At 43.2% G+C, this 21,794-nt stretch overlaps 1 protein-coding gene across 8 annotated transcripts in view; it reads left to right on the forward strand.

The window, feature by feature from the left end:
- The window catches only part of CRACDL (CRACD like), a 612,462-nt gene that overhangs the window by 531,445 nt on the left and 59,223 nt on the right, over window positions 1–21,794 (forward strand). For 4 of the 8 annotated variants that reach the window (XM_086934210.1, XM_086934211.1, XM_086934212.1 and 1 more), the window contains 2 exons: window positions 318–359; window positions 10,920–11,119. In XM_086934210.1, the coding sequence (XP_086790336.1) occupies window positions 318–359; window positions 10,920–11,119 (242 nt within the window). The remainder of the gene's footprint in view (window positions 1–317; window positions 360–10,919; window positions 11,120–21,794) is intronic. The other 4 variants (XM_086934213.1, XM_086934214.1, XM_086934215.1 and 1 more) reach the window with 1 other exon arrangement.

The raw sequence follows: 21,794 nt of genomic DNA on the forward strand, positions 1-21,794 counted from the left end.
AATCACACACTAATAGTAAAATAGAAGCTGCATAGTGCATCGATCAACTAGTCTCAGGACTCCCTCGAACTAACTTGTTTGACTGTCCTTGAAGTATCTGAAAAATGTACTATGAGTGAGGTAGTGAGGGGAAGTGTCAAAGAGAGGGTGGGACAAAAAGGCAAGACCTAAAAAGGAAGACCCAAATGTTTGTTTCTAAAATTAGAGCGATTACACTTTTATTTCAAAGGCCAGTTCATAAAGCTGGTTACAAGAGGATGGAAAAGGTCCATGATCCATATTAGCTGTATTTACCATGTTGTTTCTTCTCTTTCCAGAGGAAAGCAGTGATATTTCTGGAGATGTGCTTGTTGAGAAAGGTAGCAAAAAATAATCCTAATGATAACCGATACGTTAAAACAAGAATATTATTTTGATTCAGTTGATCAAGAAATTCAAGTATCACACCATTATCAAATAAAATTTTTCAATAAATGTACACTGTGGCCTAATGCGTTAATAATTACATTCTAATGCTAGACAATTTTCAGAACTTTTGCAAATGCATCATAGAACAATATACTTAAATTGCTTGCAGTGTTTTATAGTTCCTAAATCTTTGTCCTTTTTTATATGCTAAATCAAGAAATGTGTGCACCAAACAGCAACTGCTACTATAATTGCTTGCATTATGTACTCCTTTCACTAAAGTGCACTGAGCCTCAATTAAGCCGCTAACTACATTGTCACTTCCGTTACACGTTCCCCAATCCAGAGAGCACAGAGGGTGAATTAGTAGCCAGGCAGACATGTCCCCATGTACACTTCCTCTGTGTTCGGGATAAGGCTATTGTCTGACATTTGAAGGCAGGATCTCAAAGTAAGCAAGAGCTACTAGAGAAGACATCCAACAATGTAAAGCAATCCTGTGGTTGGCCACTTTTCAAGTGCACTGTCATGTTTAACTTCACACCATTCTGCTCTTCAGTCTTCAGGTCTTTAATTTCAATAATTAAAGACAATTCATGCAGTTCTAGTCTTACTCACATTCTATGAAGTTCAGATCTTCGCAAAATGAAAAATTACCCTGCTGCAACCTAAAAACACCAAGAAGAACTCCAGTTGATGTCTACTCAATATGAATTCTCACAACAGCACGCAGCCAACACTTCCACCACATTTGGTCAGAAGATATTTAGCATTTCTTTGTTCTGAATATTGTCAAAAAGGATTCTTTCCTCGTTTTATCAATAATCCATCCTTCTTCACAACCTTGATTTCAAGCTTTTCGCCTTGGCCCAGAAGTATCCAACAGGTGCCAGAGATGGCTAGATCAGTATCATGTCTTTAGGCTTAACAATTTGTAAATGATTCAATGTAGATTAATTGTATGTAGGGATATGTCACAGGCATATCCTAAACATCTGACATGGACCTGGCCCGATTAGACCTCAGTTGGGTGCACCTGTTCTATGTCTTCTCAGAGAGGAGAAAAATTATTTTCAGGTGGGTGCTTTAAGGGTGATTCCCGTTGACCACACAAAAAATGAAAGATTTTTTGCTCTGCGAGCATAAACTGGAGTCAGTGTTTTTTTAACATTTGTTTTCTAAAAGTTAAGGTGTATCCCTTAGCCCAAAGTGTCTTGCAGAGCAGAACAATTCAAAAAGCAACATCACGTAAGATTTTAAAATTCCACAGAATACCAAAGGTAAATAAACAGGAATGTGAGTATAAATGAGAATTTAAAAATAAAGAAATAATGAAAAATAAAGACTGAGAATAAATCTGTTTAATATCCGGAATACCGTTTACATATTCCTTAGTGAAAAATGCTGCAAATTCGAAGTGACGAAAATTATGTCTGCCTGCTTGCTCATATAGAGAAAATCTGCAGCACTGCAAATAAGAAAAAGAAGGTAATACAATAGCCAAGAGCTGCTGCGGCGAAAGCTCTCCTGGAATACTTAGCAAGCCTACATATAGGAATCCATTATCACGGCCACTATTTACTGCAAATGTCCTTGGTACCCAAGAGCGCCAGAGCTGTCTTGTCAAGTAGGTTGATCTTCCTCAGTTAATAGTGATGAAGGCCAATTACAATTGAGTCTGGAAGTGCAACAGAAATCTGTTTACAAAAAATGGAACAGGACAGATGTGATCTGAAATTTTAGCACTCATCTCTTAATGTGATGTGGCATCACATTAAGATGAACGCAGCCCACAGATGAGCAAGAGTCGGCGCAGGAAAACCCACAAAGAGGTAATTTCTGCACTCCAGCTTTGAGCTCACCATTTCTTCATGGCTGGAGTATATATTGAGCAAGAGATAACTGGTTTGATTTGCCAAAGTATGTTCAAATACAAGATATACTACGAGGTGATAGAGCAGAGAGCCATGATAGTAATTGAAGATCTGCTGACTTGGAACAATGAATATTTAATTTTTAAAGGATTTAACTTTAATGGATGAAGAGATATGATGTAAATAGGAGTAAACTCTGAAAAGATTGAAGCTTTCAAATACCGATGGGAGCTATAGGCCATCTTAATGCGGCCTCCATAGAATGACCCAAGTTGTGGCATGGGATGTGTTCGCCACTAAAACTGCTTCACACGCTCACTTTGATTCTCTCAAAGGAATACCTAGTCTGTAATAAGTTAAGAGCTGCAACGGCTGTACTTCTAGTTTTGTACCATTTGTTTCAGCCTCTGGATTTGTCTCCTAGATACTACTCCAAATTCATAGGTCTCGCATAACCACGCAACACACAAAAATTATTTTATCTATCAGAGTGCGGATCGTAATTCTTAAAATATTCCATCCAGTTGATTAAACACTAGAAAGTTGAAATAACTTTTCTGCATATAAAGAAGTCATGCAATAAAAAAATCACTCTGAAAGCTAAACCGAGGGTATATGCCAGATGTATCAAAGTGATTTCTTTCAGGATTGGCCAAAATAAGAGCCTTTAGTGTATGGATTGTCAACACACTAAATAATAAAATCCAGTAAGGTTTAGAGGATATCTGCAATGAATATGCATTGTGAACATTTGTAAATAATGAATTCAAGTGTAGACTTCTTGTATATAATTTGATCTTTGATCATTTTTATTAATAACCAGATGTTACCAATCGGTGCTTGGACAAACTGGACCATACTTTCGATATATCATCACTATTGTGCGTTAAATTTGTTGGATATCTTTGTTTCTCTGTAAAATATTCAGCTTTAGTTAGTCTCTTAAAGAGAGTTGGACATTTAAGTCTATTTGTGACTTAGTTATCTGATATACACTGATCTAGAAAAGAGATTGTTGTCTCCTCCTTAGTGACATTTTTTTTCTAACAGTATTCTTATGTAGACCAAAAAAAACAACAGCACTTAGGTTTTCATATACTTAAACTTTAACCAAAGATGCTCCTTGATGTTTCAGGCATGGCTGTGAAAAGTGTAGCTTTCCCTGTTGTGCACTAACAATTTTGTCTGCTACTCAGAAAGTACCAAACATGTGAGTTATATGGCAGGCTTTCACTAAAGAGCTCCTTTGTGAGAGTTTACCTCACAAATAAACAGAATTCTCTAGAAGTCGTCATAGTCATACATTTAAATACCTTTTTTAACCTTTTTATCAACACCACTTTTTTTTAAAGTATAATGCCAAATCATCTATTGCCATCGTCTCTAACGCCATCTCATCTCTTTAACCAAAACTGACCAAGGGAAACAGTTGTCACCACAAGCCACCACATTAAAACAAACAAAGCTTGTTGAGTCAGCGTGGGTGGGAGGATGCTAAAAAGTGGAAACATTGAGTGAGCAAATTTTAATTAGGAAAAGCTTCTTGAGGTGCACATACAAATGTGGCAAGAAGAAGCTCAATGACCATTTGTGCTCTAAGGGAAAAGGCCTAAAATCTTTAGACAAGGGAGAAGCAAAGTCAACAACCATTAAAAAGATAGATGTACTACTGACTGCCCTGCTCATCATAATTCAAGTATTCTTTGGTTTAAATTATTTGGCACTCCTCTTTTGGACAATTTGAAATTCAATAAAAACACTTTCATACGTGCTGCCCAAAATTGAACACACTTTTGGAAATGTACCTCACAGTTCCTTCTGGGTAATGGTAGATCCAGAAAGATCCTGTGGTGTTGGTGGTGATCTGGTATCTCCTACCAGTGACTGTGGTGTAGATTTGTGGGTTTGCCCCTCTCAGTGGAGGTCTTTTGTGACTTATGTAGAACTGACAGAGCACTTACACAAGGTAATGTACAGTACATACATGCACAATGCACTTTTAGAAAGATGTTGTCCTGTAGTGTACTGCCATTTTCGGTGCACACCCCTATCTCACTTATTAAAATTAAAAATCCAGGTAGAGAAACGTCAATTGAAACAAGAGCAGTACCAAGACAAAGTTGTACATCAGCAAGCATCAAACCAAACTAAACATGACTTGTTTATAGTGTCTGGGAAATAAATACTTGAATTAGTTCTGAAAATGCCTATCTTTAGATAATGCTTTGGCCACAGCATCATAACCGCTTTAATTGCTGCGGTTAACTAAAACCAGTAAATAAAGATAAAAATAACAGCAGTAAAGGCTGTAACCAATGATTCATAATGTATCAAATACCGTTTTCTTACCGTGTATTACACATACTTTAATTTTATCAAAAAAGAGAAACACTCTTATCTTCCTCTGCTGTGTTGATCCATATGTACCTTTGTGCCATTATAAAGCTGAAAAAATTATGTAATGCGAAAAAGTCAAAAATCTTTGGTCAGATAAGATACTTAAGATCTGGAGCAAGAATTTATGAAAGCTTACAATTATTTTTTTTTCTGCTTGTGTGTATGCTTTTTAAAGCACTTTGGGTCTGGTTCACAAAAGCATTTACGAGCACATAGAATAGTGCTACATGAGTATTCGTTTACATACTTTTACATGCGTTTGGGAATCGGCCTGAAAATATCCAACTCCATATTAGTAAAAGTGCAAAAAGGCCACATTCCTTTTAATTTGTAATAATTGTATGCAAAAATCATTTATTACATCTTTAATATTTTGGGAGCAATTCACAAAGGTATGTAAGAGTGGTTAAAAGAGTACTACAGAAATACTACTTTACATACTCCAAAATTCCTATGTGAATGTGCCCCTTTAGATAAGAGACCAAGGCCAGATTCACAAACCCATTTATTAGTACAGGTAGCAGTACTACAGTAGTACTCCTAAGTACTCTAGAATGGCTTTGTGATTGAGCTCTGAATCATTCTATTTCCTGTTAGTAAAAATGGAGAGAGAGGGCACACTCCTTTCGGTTAGAACTAATTTCAAATTAATATTTCCATTTTGTTATCATTTTAGATGTTTGGGTCCAATTCACAAATGCATGTATGAGTATATAAAGAAGTATTACAGAGGTACTACTTTACGTACTTCCCAATTACTGTAAAACTAGGCCCCCGCTGTCAAAATGTAAGGTACATTACAGTACTGTTATGTTGTTTATATCTGCTTGGATTTTTCAGACATGCTATTTTCGAAACTGAATCTTAAGGGGTCATCATGGTAAGTCATACAATCACAAGGAATTTCAAAATTCAGTGAATATAAAATATTGAAACAACCATGTAGACAAAGGGCCATGTTTACAAGGAATTGGTGTAGGGCAGCGTCTCAAATAATTTTGCTGCGCTGCTCTATGCCAATTCAAAAGGACCGGAATGCACCATATTTACAAGATACAGTGCAATCCTGTCCTTTCTGACTGGGCACATTTTGCAGCAGTGCGCCATCGCAGGCACCCTTGCACCATGGTGCAATGGTGTCCGTGTTGTTGGCATTATTGGTTTTATGGAGGAAAGGGCACCTTCCCACACAAAAACAGTCACAAGAGTTGTTTTCCTCTTGCTATGTGTGCTACAGAATGCAGCATACGTGGAAAGAGGAAAATACGAGGAGAAATGTAAACATTTCTCCTCGTTACGCCTGTTCTACCGAGGCGCAAGGTTTTTGGCGCAGCCCACAGGTTTACCTGATGTTGTAAATCTGAGGCAGAGTCAAATTACATGGATGTTCAGTGGGAGCATCCACAGCAACATCAATGGAAAGCCTCTTTCTCGCAGAGTAAGGCAAGGCAGCGACTTACGCTGCCTCTCCTTACTCTATATCTACAAGGCCATGAAAAGCCACACATTATGGCTTTACTTGGCCTTGTAGATATGACTAAGGCCTGTACACCACCTGAACGTCACAAAAAGTGATGTTACGGTGGTCCACAGGGCTTGTAAATATGCCCCAAAAGCACCTATTGATGATTCAAATAATTAAACATTGAAATAGTTAATATAAGTAATACACAGTGCTTTGGGTAAAACCTGGAACATTACGTAGTCAATGTGTGCACAAATCCGCGTATTCTGAGCACCAGAGCTTTATCCACTACAGCAAAAAAGGGAGAATTATTATGAGTAAATACATGAAAATCCCTTACCTGAGCATAGATCAAGGTATTTTGTTCCTATTTGCAACGAAACCTGCATTCCAGAGGACCCAACGGGTGTGTAGTAACAGCCCTATTATTATTATTATGTTTCTTATATAGCGCCTGAATTGACCCCCGAAGGGGTATCTCCGCGCTTGCCTTGGGAACCCGTCCTGGCTTTTCCCTGTGAGATAGCCCCTACAGGGCATCCCCAAGGTGAAAGCCATGCATCCCGCCGCGGGGGGGCCGTTGTGGAGATTAAGCAAGCTTAATGCCCAGAGTTGCAGAGTGTGAACCCATGATTAGGTCAGGCACCGAAGCGAGAATTATCAAGTCCATGGACATTTGAGCTCAAGACCCTGCCGCGTCGGGAATTGAACCCTGGTCCCGGGTCTGACCTCTGCTTCAGGGTCTGCCTGCTCTAACCAGTGAGCCACACTTCTCCACTATGATGAAGCATGCCACTAATAGCGGGTGAGGGCATTCCTATTCCATAGGAACAGACACCAGTAGGAGATTAATAGTCTCTTGACCATACCTCATCAGCCTCTTGGTGCGTGATAAAGGAATAGTTTCCACCACCTCCAATAACTGGTATGTATCTATGGGAATTCATAATACATAGCTGGAAGGTATATCTATCACTGTCCCGAAATAAAAAGTGAAATCTATAGACACGTGATAGTTCACAAGGCTACAAATCCGAACACTCCTGAGTCTCCACATGTGAATTGAGCCACAAGAAGTTGTCAGCAGCTGATCTTCTCTGACAGTGTTCGTAAACTCAGTAATTTGTGAGGCATGAATAGAGATAGCCACCATCATGCCAGGGATGCCCACAGATAACAAGGGTGGCCATCGTATGCCAGGAATTGTCACCGGTATGCCAAGGATAAATGCCACTATGGTGGGGTTAGTAACCTTTACATCTGGAATAGTCATAGTAATGCTATGGATGCAGCAGTATGCCATGGATGAATGAATGGCCCCACTGTGCCTGGAATGCTACAAAATAGAGCAAGGTAGAAATTAATTGAACCATGGGGCTGGGAGTTGTGTATGGCCATGGTTAAGGCAAAACAAGTGAAATTCCACATTGAACATGATGTGATCCAGGCAAATCTGCAGGATGAAAATGTGAACATTTTGCTAGCACCAATTCTAGTTTCAGAGCAAGTACTCGGCGTGGTCTTCAGTCTATTAGCTGGATATCCCAGTTTGTCTTATACAGTAACCAGCTTCAAATCATTTTATTGCTTCTTTTCACTTAAAGAGATAATAAACTGAAGGACCAGTAAAAGACAAAGTCCAGTTGTAATAACGTGTCCTTTCGTAATCTGCACATTTCCAAGAATACCACACCTCTCAGCCATTCGCCGATCCGTATGGAGCCTATTTTCTTCCACTTCCACTACACACTTTATAAATCTCAACAATGCCTGCATGTTACATCGAGCCGTTGACAAAGCTGCATATTCTCCTCTGGAGCTGTGATGTGTTGCGAAATGTCAACTCAGTTTGTTCTTTACGCTGTGGATGGAAACAATTACCCATTAAGGTGGGAATTCGAGGTAGGCTAGTGACCAAGCCTGTCATCTAAATCAAATTGTTTAGACAACCAACAGTTCATTTAGTGAGGTTGCTACTTATAACATAACTCTCTGAAAACCACCCTGGGCAGAATGTTCTGCTAAGATTCTTGCTACTTCATGAAGAGGCAGTTGAACATTGTATGTTTGCAATATTTCTAGCTGTGGATTACATGCTGTGCAAACTCCTACCATCCGGTATTGGGCTCGGTGCATTACAAGTTTTTTTCCTTCAAAGAAAGACTTTTGGTTTTGAGGTGACTTGTTACCTTCCTTGAAACCCATGATGCACTAGGATACAGCTCCACCTCAGATTGTGTTTTTTCTCCCATCAGGTTTGTACATATTTCAGCTGTCCCAACAATGCTGTACACTGAGGAAAGATTTCGACTCCAGAGGACTTCTATAGCACCATTGGTGCATCAGAAAGACTAAATACCCTGCTTTGCACAACCACACCCTGGCAACCCCTTCTCACAGACGGGTTTTGCTACGTGGATGAGGTGCAGTCGACTTTGCTCTGACAAAGCCAGACATATGCCGCATGCTGTCCTTAATCCACATGTAACTCTCTAAAAAGGGGCTACAATAGCATTCTTGGGTAATGTCCCACTAACAGGCATATGTAAGGCTGTTTCTTAGATGTATATCCACACATTCACTAAGCTTTACTGTGGCGATTTTCAAAAACGCCAATAGGCACAATTAGTGCAGACTGTTCTTTAAACACTGTTCAAGATGTCTTCTATCTGTGCTCTCAAGTCATAATTTCAGGAACTGGGTCCTGCTTTTTAGTCTATACAAGTGGATGGGTATGCCCAGGCATTGGTCCCTTGCTCACTATGCCTCTGGATTCATGCTAGCCTGGCTGATTAGGGGTTTTACTCCGAAACTGGTCCCAGAATGTTTGTTTTTGGTCCAGGGAGGACCCGGCTTGGCAGTTCGAGCTGGGCTGTTCCCATGAGACACAGGGGCCAAGACTGATTTGCATGTGGCTGGGCCCAAACTGGGGTGGTGTAGTGAGCAAAAGAACGATGGATTCAACCCAGATCTCTTGATTGGGGGTGAATGTTTGATTCGTTCAGCATTCCATCAATCATTTGTTGCTGCAACACTTTTAGTCTATGCTCAGCATGCGATCTACACATGTTTTAAATGAAAATGTTACCTACCTGTAACAATTGGTTTGTAGCCTGCAAGTTTGACGGGAGATGGTGTGTCCGTCACCTACATTATGTTCTACTTATCTTTAGTACCATGATGTTCCTTTCCAAGGACACAGACATGATAATACTTTGCAGCTCCCAATATACAGTTTACACTTGTCGAGAAAACACAATCTGAGGTAAAGTATGTGTCCTGTTGCATTGTGAGTTTCAGGAGCTGTATCACAAGTCACCGTGAAACAGATATTCTTTCTTCTAAGGAAAACCACTTTTAATGTTCAGAGTTTAACAATAGATGGCGGGAGTTTGCATAGCATGTGAATCTACACCAGAACAGACTGCTAACCGATTGTTACAGGTAAGTATCAGTCATTTTCATTAATGCCAACCTATGAATGTATCTAAATGCTCCTGATGTACAGTCAATAACTAAAGCACAGGAAGATGGTGAGAAATTCATGAAGGGGGCTATGATATTTTAATGGTCAAAGTAACACTTTTACAACCCAACTTCTGGTCCATCCCAAGTAGCCCAGATAACCATAATCTTTCATTGGTGCTTGTTCCTTATGGCCATATAGTACGCTTTAACATCAAGCTGCTGATTCCAAGCTCCCCCGAAAAAATGCTACTGCAGTAGAGCACAAGGTATTAGTGATGCCACAGGTTTTGGGTCTTCCCCGGTTCAGTATTCTGTATCATTACCGGTTCTGCAGGTTGGGATTAAGGATAGCCTGGTAATATCATATTTTCCCCCTTTCTGTCCCTCGCTGTTCTCACCAACTTTTAATAGTTAGAATTTTTGTAGGGTAAAAAAGCTGCTTCTCTGTGAAGTTGTCACACAATTCGCAATCTCAATTCAGACGCAAAGGCCTTTGTCCACCTCAACTGGGAAATTGGGATTACCATGGAATTCAAATGAGATCCCATAAGGAAAAAGAAAGTTTATTTTATAATATAACAAAGTAGAGTTTTGAAAGTGCCATAATCGGCTTTCTTTTTCACAAGATACCGATTCATCTTTAAGCCTCCATTTATATTTTTTTTCCATTTAGCTCTCTGTAAGTACCACCAACGCACCCGTGAAAGATCTTCATCTTAATGTTATTGTTCTTAGCTGCAAGTGGAAACACTGGCTCTTGATGCCTAACTTCGGCTAAGTGTTCTTGCATTTATGTAGAAAGCTCATTGGTGGTTGTATCTCCTATGTGATGGTTTAGTCTGGACTTGACTCTCCCGTACCCCACCCATTATCTTTAAAATGAAGTTTATACAGATTTATCAGGATAGCACAAGAGAAAACATATTCAAACTTACATGAAAAACAAGAAATAATACAAAAATAAATGTAAAGTGTGTACCGTACGAATGGGCTGAGAAATCCCCAGATGATAATAGCAGCCAATTCCTTTCAGCTCTATAGAGTGTCGGTTCAAGATAGTCCAGCCGTTTGATACCAAATGCTTCCAAGCCTTTTGCTAGCCTGAGAAATGGTTGCCTCGAGTCTCTGTTTTTCTGGCCGTATGCCATCTACTTCTGGCACTTGAGTGGTCCTGATGCTTCGAATGCGGCACATGTTGTACTTTATTACACACACTGATCAACTTTGCCTGCTGTGAGGCTCGTAACCTTTCCATGCTTAACCGTCCCCATTCATGTAAGCTTGTTTGGCATCTCATTTCTTGATAGAGAAAGGTGTGCTTTCGCCAGTGACTACAGCCGAATTGCTAAAAGAAGTCGACATTCCATCAGAGCCATCATGGATTACTCGAGTAAAGCAGAAGCAGTGGGGCCTTTCGGAACAGCAGCCTAACTTGGATGAAAAAGTCCCAACTACAGAACGAAAAACAGAGCCAGCGGTACAAAATAGGAACAAGGAAAACGTGGCGGTATGTGCATGAAAAAGTTATGTTTATTGATTAATTCATGTATTTATTTATTATTTGTAATATACTACCATTCAAGTTGAATAACCTCTGTAAACGTATTCATTTTTGTGGGAACGGAAATGCCCCCTATGTAGCTGTTGTAAGCAGCCACACCTGTACAGTGTTCGTGTTCACATGCTGAAAAGTAGCATTAGTTGTGCAGGTTTTTTATTTTACCCAGTGAACACCAATGCCTGGTCACTGGAGGCCTCATGGGTAGTGGCATGAGACCCAAAGGGGGGTCTGTGGTTGTGAAGGGCACCCAAAGCTGCACCCAATTTAAATACGTGGTGACCACTGTCTTATCCGACTAAAAGAGACAGGCAATGTTGGCAGCTTTGATTGTAGTTGAAGGGACAGGCCTTTTTCTCCTCTCTGAGGGAGAGTTCTACCGTTCTCTCCTTTGTTTTTAAAAGCAGTTTGATGAGCCTCACTCAACTAGGTCTTTTGCTCCATTCACGTGGGAGAAAGATATGGAGTGAAGGAGAAGATACATGCAGCGTGTGGCGAGTACTGGGACTGTAAGCATGTGTCAAACTGATTGGCAATTGAGATTAATTTTGGATCCCTATGTTTTTTTGGGGGGGGGGATTTCATTGATTTTATTCTGGATGTTTTATATGTTTTATCAAGCCAATTTGGTTTTGGTTTTTTTGGAAAATATTTTTATTTGTTTTTCTTGAATAATACAGCGTAATTTTTTTAAGCATATACAGTAAATTTTGCACAATATCTTACCACCAGAAACCGTTTCAAGAATAATAAAGTCACAAATCTACATTATTTCAACAGTTGAGGTCAGACTTTTCACAGCTCGTCGTGTGTTCATGGGCCTATTCCGAATCTGAACTATCATCTTCATTATCTGACGGTGGTTCGCAGATATTGCCTCTGTAGGTATTCCATGCCCCCCAAATTTTCTTCCATTTTTTGGGGCAACCCCTGCTGCTAAACACCGCCCGTTATCATGGCCGCATCCATATCCCCCCCCTCCATGCCGCTAAGGTAGGTTTCTCTGCTCCACCCCATCTCTGTGCTATATTTCTTTTAGCCACCATCATACCCAGTGTTGCCCAACTCTATCCTGAACGTGTAAGATCATTGGGTTCCCATATATTTAGAAGACACCGCCTGGGTTCCGGCATCAATGAGTTTCACTCTGATTGAGACATAGTCCTTAATACCGGTGTCTAATATTCAGCTATTCTAGGGCAGTCCCATATGGTGTGATAAAAGGTCCCCTCCTCACCACATCCCCTCAGGCAGTAGGGATGATCTATCCTTCCTATCTTATGTAAAGTGCTTCTAGTGTAATAGGAGCGTTGTAGTATGCGTATTTGTACCAAACGGAGACGTGAGGGAATGCCCACTTCCTTCGGGGATGCCAGTGCCTCCTGCCACTCCGATTCATCAAGCTCCCCACAGTCAGGAGACCATTTTTCATGTAGGGTTTCCGTTGGATCAGGTAAATATTTTACCAATTTATGGTAAATTAGGGAGGTCGCCCTCTTTGGCATGTAGTCAGGTAAAAACCTGTCCTCTAGAGGAGACGCCTCCGGCACTTCCGTGTCAGGTGGTAGTGCTGTCAATAATGTGTGTCGTATCTGTACATATCTAAACTGTTCAGTGGGGGCTAAGTCGTATTGCTGTCTTAATGTATCAAAGGAAAGTACTTCTCCTTTCTCCCACATATCCCCAATCGTCGATATTCCTATATCATCCCAACGATCGAAACCCTTGGTGTGCCTAAATTTCCTTAGCCGCTTTGTGTCCCACAGTGGAGTAAGCTGCGTTAATACCCCTGCCACCCCAACTTTGCCTGCGCTTTATGCCATAGTGTAAGTGTGTGTCGCAGTGGCCCAAACTTTGTTAGAGATCATTTTTTATCGTAAAGAGGAGCTAGTATACCAGACACTCCTAACTGCTCTCTGTCCGCGTTTAGAGCCGGTTCCGATTGTGGAAGATGTATCCATTGATTAATTACTTTTAATTGTGCTGCCCAATTATAAAGGTATGTCTGGAAGCGCTATACCACCATCGTACCAGCTTCGTACCAGCTTGGCCTGTGCTAGACGTGCGGGCTGATGGCCCCATAATAGAACAGAGACTTGCGCCGCAATTGTTTTGAAATAGGAGGCCTGCACGGGATAGGGCGTATTTTCTAAGATATATAGAAAGCAAGGCATAGCCATCATCTTAAAAAGCGCTGCCTTGCCCAGCAGGGTCAGTGGTAGCAACTCTCAGTGTTGTACGTCTTGCTTGAGACGGTCGAGTGGTGGCTGCAAATTCCGTTTGTAGAATTAGTCAGTTAGCTGTGATGTAAACCCCTAAATATTTAAACGTGTTTTCTGCAGTCTGTAGCGGACAGCCGTCCGGTAGGCGCAGTGGCGGACCGTGGAGTACGTACATGGTGGATTTAGACCTGTTAATAGAATACCCGGATGCCCGCCCATAGGCCGTGCAGACATCCAAAAGTGTGATTATAGAATGCCTAAGGGAAGCGAAATATAGCAGGATATCATCTGTGTCTAGGGGGATTTTATCCTCCCAATCATCTGTCCATTTGAGGCCCCTAATAGTCGGCTCCCATCTTATCCATTCCACCAGGGGCTCCAATGCCATGGCAAACAATGATGGCGACAGCGGGCAGCCTTGACGCGTGCCCCTGGCCAAGGGAAAAGCTGCCGATTTATATGGCCATTAGCTGTGACATGTGCCATGGGCTTCGTGTACAGCAGTCGGACCCAGGCACAAAACTTCGGTCCGAATCCCAAATGGCGCAGCACCGCAAACAGAAATGGCCAATGGACCATGTCGAACACCATATGTGCGTCCAATGAGAGTATCACCGCCGGCTCCTACAGATATACTGCATTTGCCATCACCCCGTGTAGTCTTCCTAAATTTAGTGCTGTGTTTCTGCCGGGCATAAAGCCCGATTGGTCCCTATGCACTAGCTTTGATAGGTGTGGCGTGAGTCGTAGATCCCTATGTTTTTGAAAGGCTGACAAAAGAGAGGTTGAGGTGAACATGTTCAGACACTTAAGAACTGGGAAAGGTCCCTGCAGCATTGCCGGGCCTTACATTTGAAGTGAACCAGGTACAGTTATTAGAGGGTGAGGGGCAATTACTCCTTTGAAGTTCAGAGGCAGACCCTTGTCATTCCTTCTTCCTCATGGGGTTCTGCTGTAGTCTTTTTCCCTATTGTTTTATTGTTTTGTACCACTGTTTGAGCAAACCCAGCTGCAGCCTCCATCCTGATGTATCTGCATATTAAACACTGGCCAACACAGATACAGTAAGAGATGCAAGCACCCAAAATCAGACATCACCAAAAGCAGACTGGGCTGTTGGAACCCTCTTTTGCATCTCCACACAAGGCATAAATATTCTGTGGAAAAGCAAGAGTGTGCCAGTGTTCTGGTTACCAAGAAGGCGGATACATAGACGTGTGTTGTCAACATCTTTGGGTTCCAGACCTGGGATCTTTGATTGCCACCTTCCCTTTAGATTAGGAGCAAACCTAAAAGGTCTTACATCCTGCTAGATATGTTGTTTCTGGCAGACATGAAGGAAGGAGCCTTTTACAAATCTGAAACAAATACTGAAGGTACTCTTGCACAGAAGTGCAGCCCACAAGTGAATCCACAGCTCAGCAAAATGAAGAAGAGGAGTTGTGTAGGAAAGACTGAATTGACCCTGTTGGACTTGGCCCTTTTTGCAGGGTCATCCCTAAACTTTTTGCCTTTCTCCTAGCCTTTTCTCCGACATGGTGTAGGTGGTTTTAGGACTCTGGGCACTTAAAAAAAAAACAACATTTTATTAATGCTGTTGAAGCAATCCACAGTAGTAAAGAACGAACATACATCATGCACATATGAATGTCAGTTTTCGCAGTCAGCATATCAATTGGTACATTTAGGTGACCAGCAGGATTGCGTAGTAGAACATTGTGGATATCACAGTTGAAACATTTTCTGATAAGGCAACAGATATGTAAAGAAAATATAACTAATAGCACGAAAATTAAAAGTAAGATAAAAGAAACAGAAATCATATTTGCTAGATTGCAAGACCAACATAGCAACTCAGCTAGTGTGATGGTGAGCATTACCTTTGACATCAACCACATTATAGCGAAATCAGACGATGTCTTGTGCCACCCCTCTAGGATACGGCCAGTGATCAGGAACCTACACAGTTGGGTGATGACATAAAGGTCCGAGGAATGAACCGAACACTGTACTAAATCCCGTAGCCACAGGCAAAGCGTCCCCTGTTCCAGGAGCGGCGATGAGACCCCAACCCACCAGGACCCGGCTACAGTCCTCAAGGGACGGAAGTGTGCTGCAGTAGATTCAGTACCAGAGCGGGTGTAAAGAAGGGGTGCCCTATGTTCTAACCCACCCCCGTCGGAGTGTTGGGATGTAGGAACTGAGAGGGCGCCTCCCGTGCCTTCCCTGCAATGTATTGGCGATATGGACCCGAGATGTCCGTAGGGCGGGAAGAGGCTGGGAGCTGCTCAGAATATTCCACACTGTTCACATTACAGTACGCCACACTCCCGAGCCATGCTTTGACCGTGGGAGCGCGTTGTGAGCACCAGAGCAGCGCAACTTCTCTCTTGGCCAGCAGGAAGCAGATGGATGCTAATTTGCGAGTTTTGCGGGGGAAATTGGACACGTAACCCAGCAGTGCAATCTCCGGTGTGACCGTCAATGACAGATCCAGCATGTCACCCAGGGTTTTGTGTACCTCAAACCAGTAGGAGTGCAGTCTCGGGCAGGTCCAGGAAAGGTGTGCAAAGTCTGCCTGAGGGGCGTTGCATTTGGGGCAGGTGTGGGGTCTGTTGGCGTCAATCCTGTGGGCAAGCGCCGGCGTGTGGTACAGCCTTCGAAGGAATTTAAAGTGTATGAGTTTGTGTCTGCTATTCATGGAGACCTCTCTGGTCATGGCACAACACGCTTCCGATTGGTCGTCTGAGATCTGTGTGCCTAGATCCTGTTCCCATGCGGAGCGAACCGCCTCATCCGATGATGGGAGTGAGGGCAAGCACAACTTGTAGAGTTTGGACACCACGTGAGCCCCCGAGGTATTCTGTATGATGGATGCAAGTGCCGGAATATCGTCGGGTGGGAGAGGGAACGTGGGAAATGTAGCTCGCAACAGCGCGCGCACTCTCGTGAGTACGAATGTATCCATAAAAGATCGATCGGTGAAGCGGGGGTCCTCAGTTATAGTAAAAGCATGGCCATTGGGAAACAGATCGCCGATCGTGTGCAGTTGGAATTTCGAAAGCGACCGGCGTATCACCGTTTCTCCTGTTATAGGGAGCCAGTGGGATATTGGGCAATGGGAGGGCAGAAGAGTACAATGTGTCAATGTGCAGCAAGCGCCTAAGTTTGTCCCAAGCCCAAGTCGTCGTGGTGAGGGGGAGTATGTCATGTGGTTCTCGGGGGAGGCCTTTGGGAAGAATCGTGGCAAGAGTCACCGGGAGCGCCGCGTCAGCCTCGGGTTTCAAATGTGGAATTCTGGCGTCTGGATGATACCAAGGGTGAGCATAAGAGCACTGGGCAACCAGGTAGTAAAGGTAGAAATCTGGGACCCCAAAGCCACCTTTCTCGTAAGGTAGGGTCAGCGTGCGCCAGGCTAGTCGTGGACGTTTCCCCCCCCACACCAATCGTAACAGGGCAGTGCGCAATTGTGTAAAAAAAACCTTGAGGGGGATCGGTATGTTGAAGAGGTACAAAAACCGGGGGAGAACCACCATCTTGACAATGGCGATGCGCCCGGCCATTGATAAAGGGAGACGGAGCCATCTTTCGGTGTTATCTTCCAGAAGTCTAGAGCTTGTTCATAGTTCAGGCGAATAATGGACACAGTGTCGAGATGCACATGGATCCCAAGGTATTTGACAGATTCCTCACACCACTCCAATGGGAGGGAGCAAGGCCACCGCGCGGTGGCGGGGGTAAGTGGAAATAATTGCGACTTGTGCCAAGTTACCCTGAGGCCCGAGAACTCGCCAAAGCGTGCAATTTCAGATAGCAGAGGTTGTAGATTGGTCTCCGGAGTACGGACGTATAAAACCATGTCGTCCGCATATAGGGAGTGGAGTTCTGGACTTTTTGGTTCCGTCCAGAGGTGTCAGGGTACAACACCCAAAGACCCCGGAGTTCCACCTGCCTTGGTGCACAAATGAACAGAAACACGGGCTTCTCGATGGTGGCGTCAAAGACCAAAGGTTTATTACTGCAGGGACACAGAAGTCACAGAATCTACACACGGGCAGAGACTAGGAGCCTGTTCGATTTGTACAAAGAGGGCTGCTCCTTATATACGGTTTTTTATGCTAGGGGCAAATTCTTTACATGTAATACATTCCCAAAACCTTTGTGTCTAAAACAATAAATATTTGACGTTACACAGGAACCGTCGATAATATCTGAGGCCAAACATTGCGAAGAGAGGGGTTCCCACTAGTTTGTCACAATTCCCTGTCAATATTGCATTCAGGACCCGGACCGCCTCATCGTAAAGTTCGTTACCTCCCCCTAATAAAGATTCAGAAAGAAAGAAACAGAGCCAGGTGTGGAAGATAGAAAAGTGGGATAAGGGATGTTTGTGGGTTGTAAATGGGCAAGGCTACCGGCTTCGGCCGCCTAATCATGATCAGGTACAATGGACACGAAGACCAGTTTGGCAGGACTGGCCTCGGGCAGAGGAGGCAGCCTTTGTCGAGTCATGTAGCTACAGCGTGATCTGGTTTAAGGTGCACGTGTCATGTAAGAGGTGAATCTCCGGCTAAGGCTACGTGTCCTTAATCAAAGTGGAGTGAATGAAGTGATCAGAGGCTATTGCATATGTGAGGGCAAGGAAACACAAAATGGCGGCCATGATCTAAGATGGATGCCATGGGTATATCAGAAAATATGTCAATGGAAGGAGTGCTCTTGCTCGTAGCGTAGCGAAAACACTAGGATATACTAAATGGATCATTTGCGGTTCACTGATACCAATATTATGTATTTCCGACAAACTTGAAAACACGGGTTCAAGTCGTCACGGAACCGTCACGGAACCTCAGACCCTCCTTTTGCCCTTACATAGGCAATTACTCAGTCTATGTCAGAATCTAGTTCTATGCCCATCAGGTCAGTGACATGTTGTTGTATCATCATCCTTTCTCGTGTCTTTTCTCCAAACGCAGGTGGTTTTCTGAGACAAGTCGCAGCACAAAGACTACACAGAGCAGGACCACACTGGATAATCAGACAACATGAGAATAGGAATACTAGGATGACACCAATGACCATTAGAACCTTCCATCCCCACGCTGAGATCAGAGTCCAAAACCACTCCATGAAGGACCAGTTTCCCTTGTCTACATGTATGGAGTCTGAAATCTTGTGCAACTTAGAGATCGCCTCATAGACTGTTGGAGCATTATTAGGAATAAAGACACAGCAGCTCGATTGGATCATTCTGCATACCCCACCTCGATCTGCAAGTATAACGTCTAGAACCATACGGTTCTGCAACGTCATGAGCCTATCCGCCTGAAGCTCAGCTGTCAGATTGCTAAGGGCACCAGCAGTTTCAGTAATAGTAGATTCAACTACCCGTGTTAGCTGACGTATGTTTCTACTATTGGCCATAGGTCCCCAGAACGGAAGGAAGCCTTTGAAGAAGTCTCCGGCTTCCTGACCAGCGGTATCTTCCTTGCTGAAGACACCTCTCGCTACTCTTGTTCTGTGGTAATCAGGTGAAGCAGTGTATGTCGGAGGCAATAATCGAGCAATATAACATGATCCGGAGAAGTCGGCAGGCAACCATGTATAAGCTCTGTCTCGACAAATGAAATAGGTACCCCTAGCAGTAAGAAAGGCAGGGGAAGAGTTAGCCGGAAACACATAAGTCTCTACGCACTCACTCCTCCCTAGCTGAGCTCTCGGATTTCTCCCATTACCTTGCAAACAGACCTGACCTCGGTGAGGTACGACCCAGATTGGAGTTGAGCTTTTACGCTTGCTTTCTCCTAAACTAAGGCGATACTCTGAAGTATTCCAACTTAAATATACTCGCAATTCGTCTCTAGGGTATGATGGAGTATTATTGACGTCCTTGACCATGTCAATAATTCCCTGGACTAAAGCTTTGTTAGCAGAGTTATATTTAGTGGAACGTGGTGGACGTGGAGGATAAGTTTCAAGGGCATAAGCAAAGATGGTTTGGAAGGCCTGAAATGATCCATTATAGCTGTAAGGCAAAACCAAATAGGGAATACCTTTATCCATAGTGTGAGGTATCAAGCCACACACCCAGCAGTCTGTTGTGTTAACTACCAGTTGGTGTTGGTGCAAGAGCTGTACAAAAGTGTTGTTGGTAAATTCTGAGCGTCGAGCTTGCTCATGTTCCGGAAACGAGTGAAAAGAGTGTATAGAAGAAACAGTAGAAATAGCAGGATCAAGGGGAGGTACTGTAGAAACTGGCACAAAAATCAAATTTATGCTAAAGACGATTCCACCCACCAATGTTGCTAAAACAATCAAGAATGTAACGGCACATTGCATCAAGAAACATTTGCTGTGAAGAATTCTATTAAGTCTGTTTCTGCGAACGTAAATCACATTTTCTCGTTGCAGCGCAGGAAGCTCCATCTTCTACAATCCGCTCGCGACCACTGATGATGTGTACGTAGATGAAAATGCCTCTATCAGCCCTGGGAGTTCCCAGAACTAACAGAAAGATCGACCTTGTGTCAGACCCCTGCAAATTCAAACTAGGCACACAGCCACGACCCTACGGCTACCCAGACGGCAAGGCAATTTTAAAAAAAACAATAAACAATAGCAAACTTCCTGGCTGAAGGCAAAAGTTCAATATATCAAAATCACAATATGCAGTTGCCTGCTTTATTTGTCCTTTTTATGGCTTCTAAGGTTGTATTTCTGCTTCGCTGGTACTGTCTGATCGGAAAATAGTGTATTACTAGCAGCTGTTGCAGGGTTTAAGTTCGCAGATAGCAAAGTTTCTTCTGATGCTGGAGACAAATGTTCAGTGTTCAAAGGAGTCTTTTCAGGAGGAGAGTCAAGTTTCAAAGTGTCAGTAATCAAATCGGCATCGCTGAACGGGATAAACTTCGGAGTGATTTCAGATTCGGAGGCACCAATTCCCTTCTTCACCCAGTCGTCGTAAGGCAGTGGCAAAGGAACACGCTTTACGTGAGAAGCGTGAATCCAGTGCTTACGGCCAGCGACACGTACGGCTGTCCTCGTTGCCAGCAGGACCTGGAAGGGGCCGATGTAGCGAGGCTGAAGATTCTTTGTCCTCGCGAAGTTTCTGACCACCACGTGGTCGCCGGGTTTCAGCTGATGCCCTGGACTCTCCGGAGGTTTTGGCAAAGCATCGAAGACCTGTTGATGAATAAGACTCAATTTAGCAGTCAAGTCGTAAAGGTAGTCTATCAACATAGGATATTCAACGGAGCAAAATTGTTTAGGCCTTGGCACACCCCAGATATTTGCCGGGCGGCCAAACACAATCTCGTATGGAGAAAGCCCTATTCTAGAATGCACTGTTGCTCTCGTTGATAACAAGGCCAAAGGAAGTGCGTCTGGCCAGGCTAAACCTGTGGATGCTTGTATTTTGGCTATCTTAAGCTTCAGAGTGCCATTGTAACCCTCGACTAAACCAGCAGATTGGGGATGGTTTGCACTATGGAATTTTTGTTTCAATCCTAGACCGGCACACACACTCTGCATAACTTTCCCTATAAACTCACTTCCGTTATCTGACCATACAATCCGTGGCATTCCATACCTAGGGAAAAATTCCTTGAGAAGAATTTTGGCAGTCGATAGAGCAGTGTTGTCCTTTAGTGGGTATGCTTCTATCCACCTGGAAAAAGCACAAACTACCACCAGGACGTACTTTAAATTGTTGCAGCGTTCCATGTGAATGAAGTCTAACTGAATCACTTCAAAGGGGCAGGAAGGAGGAGCGAAATGACCAGCTGGAGTTGGAGTTCCCTTGCCAGGATTATGCATCAAGCACACCATGCAATTTTTCACCACTCTCTCTGCACACTTATTGATTCCCTCATTCTTCCAGACCGGAGCCAACATCTTACATATCCCTTTAGAACTTATATGCGCCACTCCATGCGCCATCGTCACTACTGCAAGCACATACGCATCAGGCAACATCCAACGCTGCTGTTCTGTCAAATCAATCCAACATCCATTCGAGTCCAACTTGCCCGTACTTTCTCTCCATACACGTTTCTCTTCCTCAGTCGCTTCTTTCTGAATCTCTTTCACACTTTCCATAGTGTCCTCACACATTCCAGACTCAGCAATCCATCTTGCAGACGTAGCAACATACATTCTACTCATCGTGTCTCTAGCTGTCTGTTTAGCAGTTTCATCAGCAAAGGCATTCCCACGACCAACATCATCCGTGATTGCTTTATGAGCACTGCACTTTACAATCGCAACTTCAGTCGGCAAGGTTAGAGATTCCAACAAGTCATTAACTAGCTGACCATGTTGGATCTTAGTCCCATGGGACGTAATGAAACCTCTTTCTCTCCACAACCGGCCAAAACTATGGGCCACGCCAAATGCGTATTGAC

This window comes from Lissotriton vulgaris, chromosome 8, assembly GCF_964263255.1.
Source record: "Lissotriton vulgaris chromosome 8, aLisVul1.2, whole genome shotgun sequence".
Taxonomy (NCBI): domain Eukaryota; kingdom Metazoa; phylum Chordata; class Amphibia; order Caudata; family Salamandridae; genus Lissotriton; species Lissotriton vulgaris.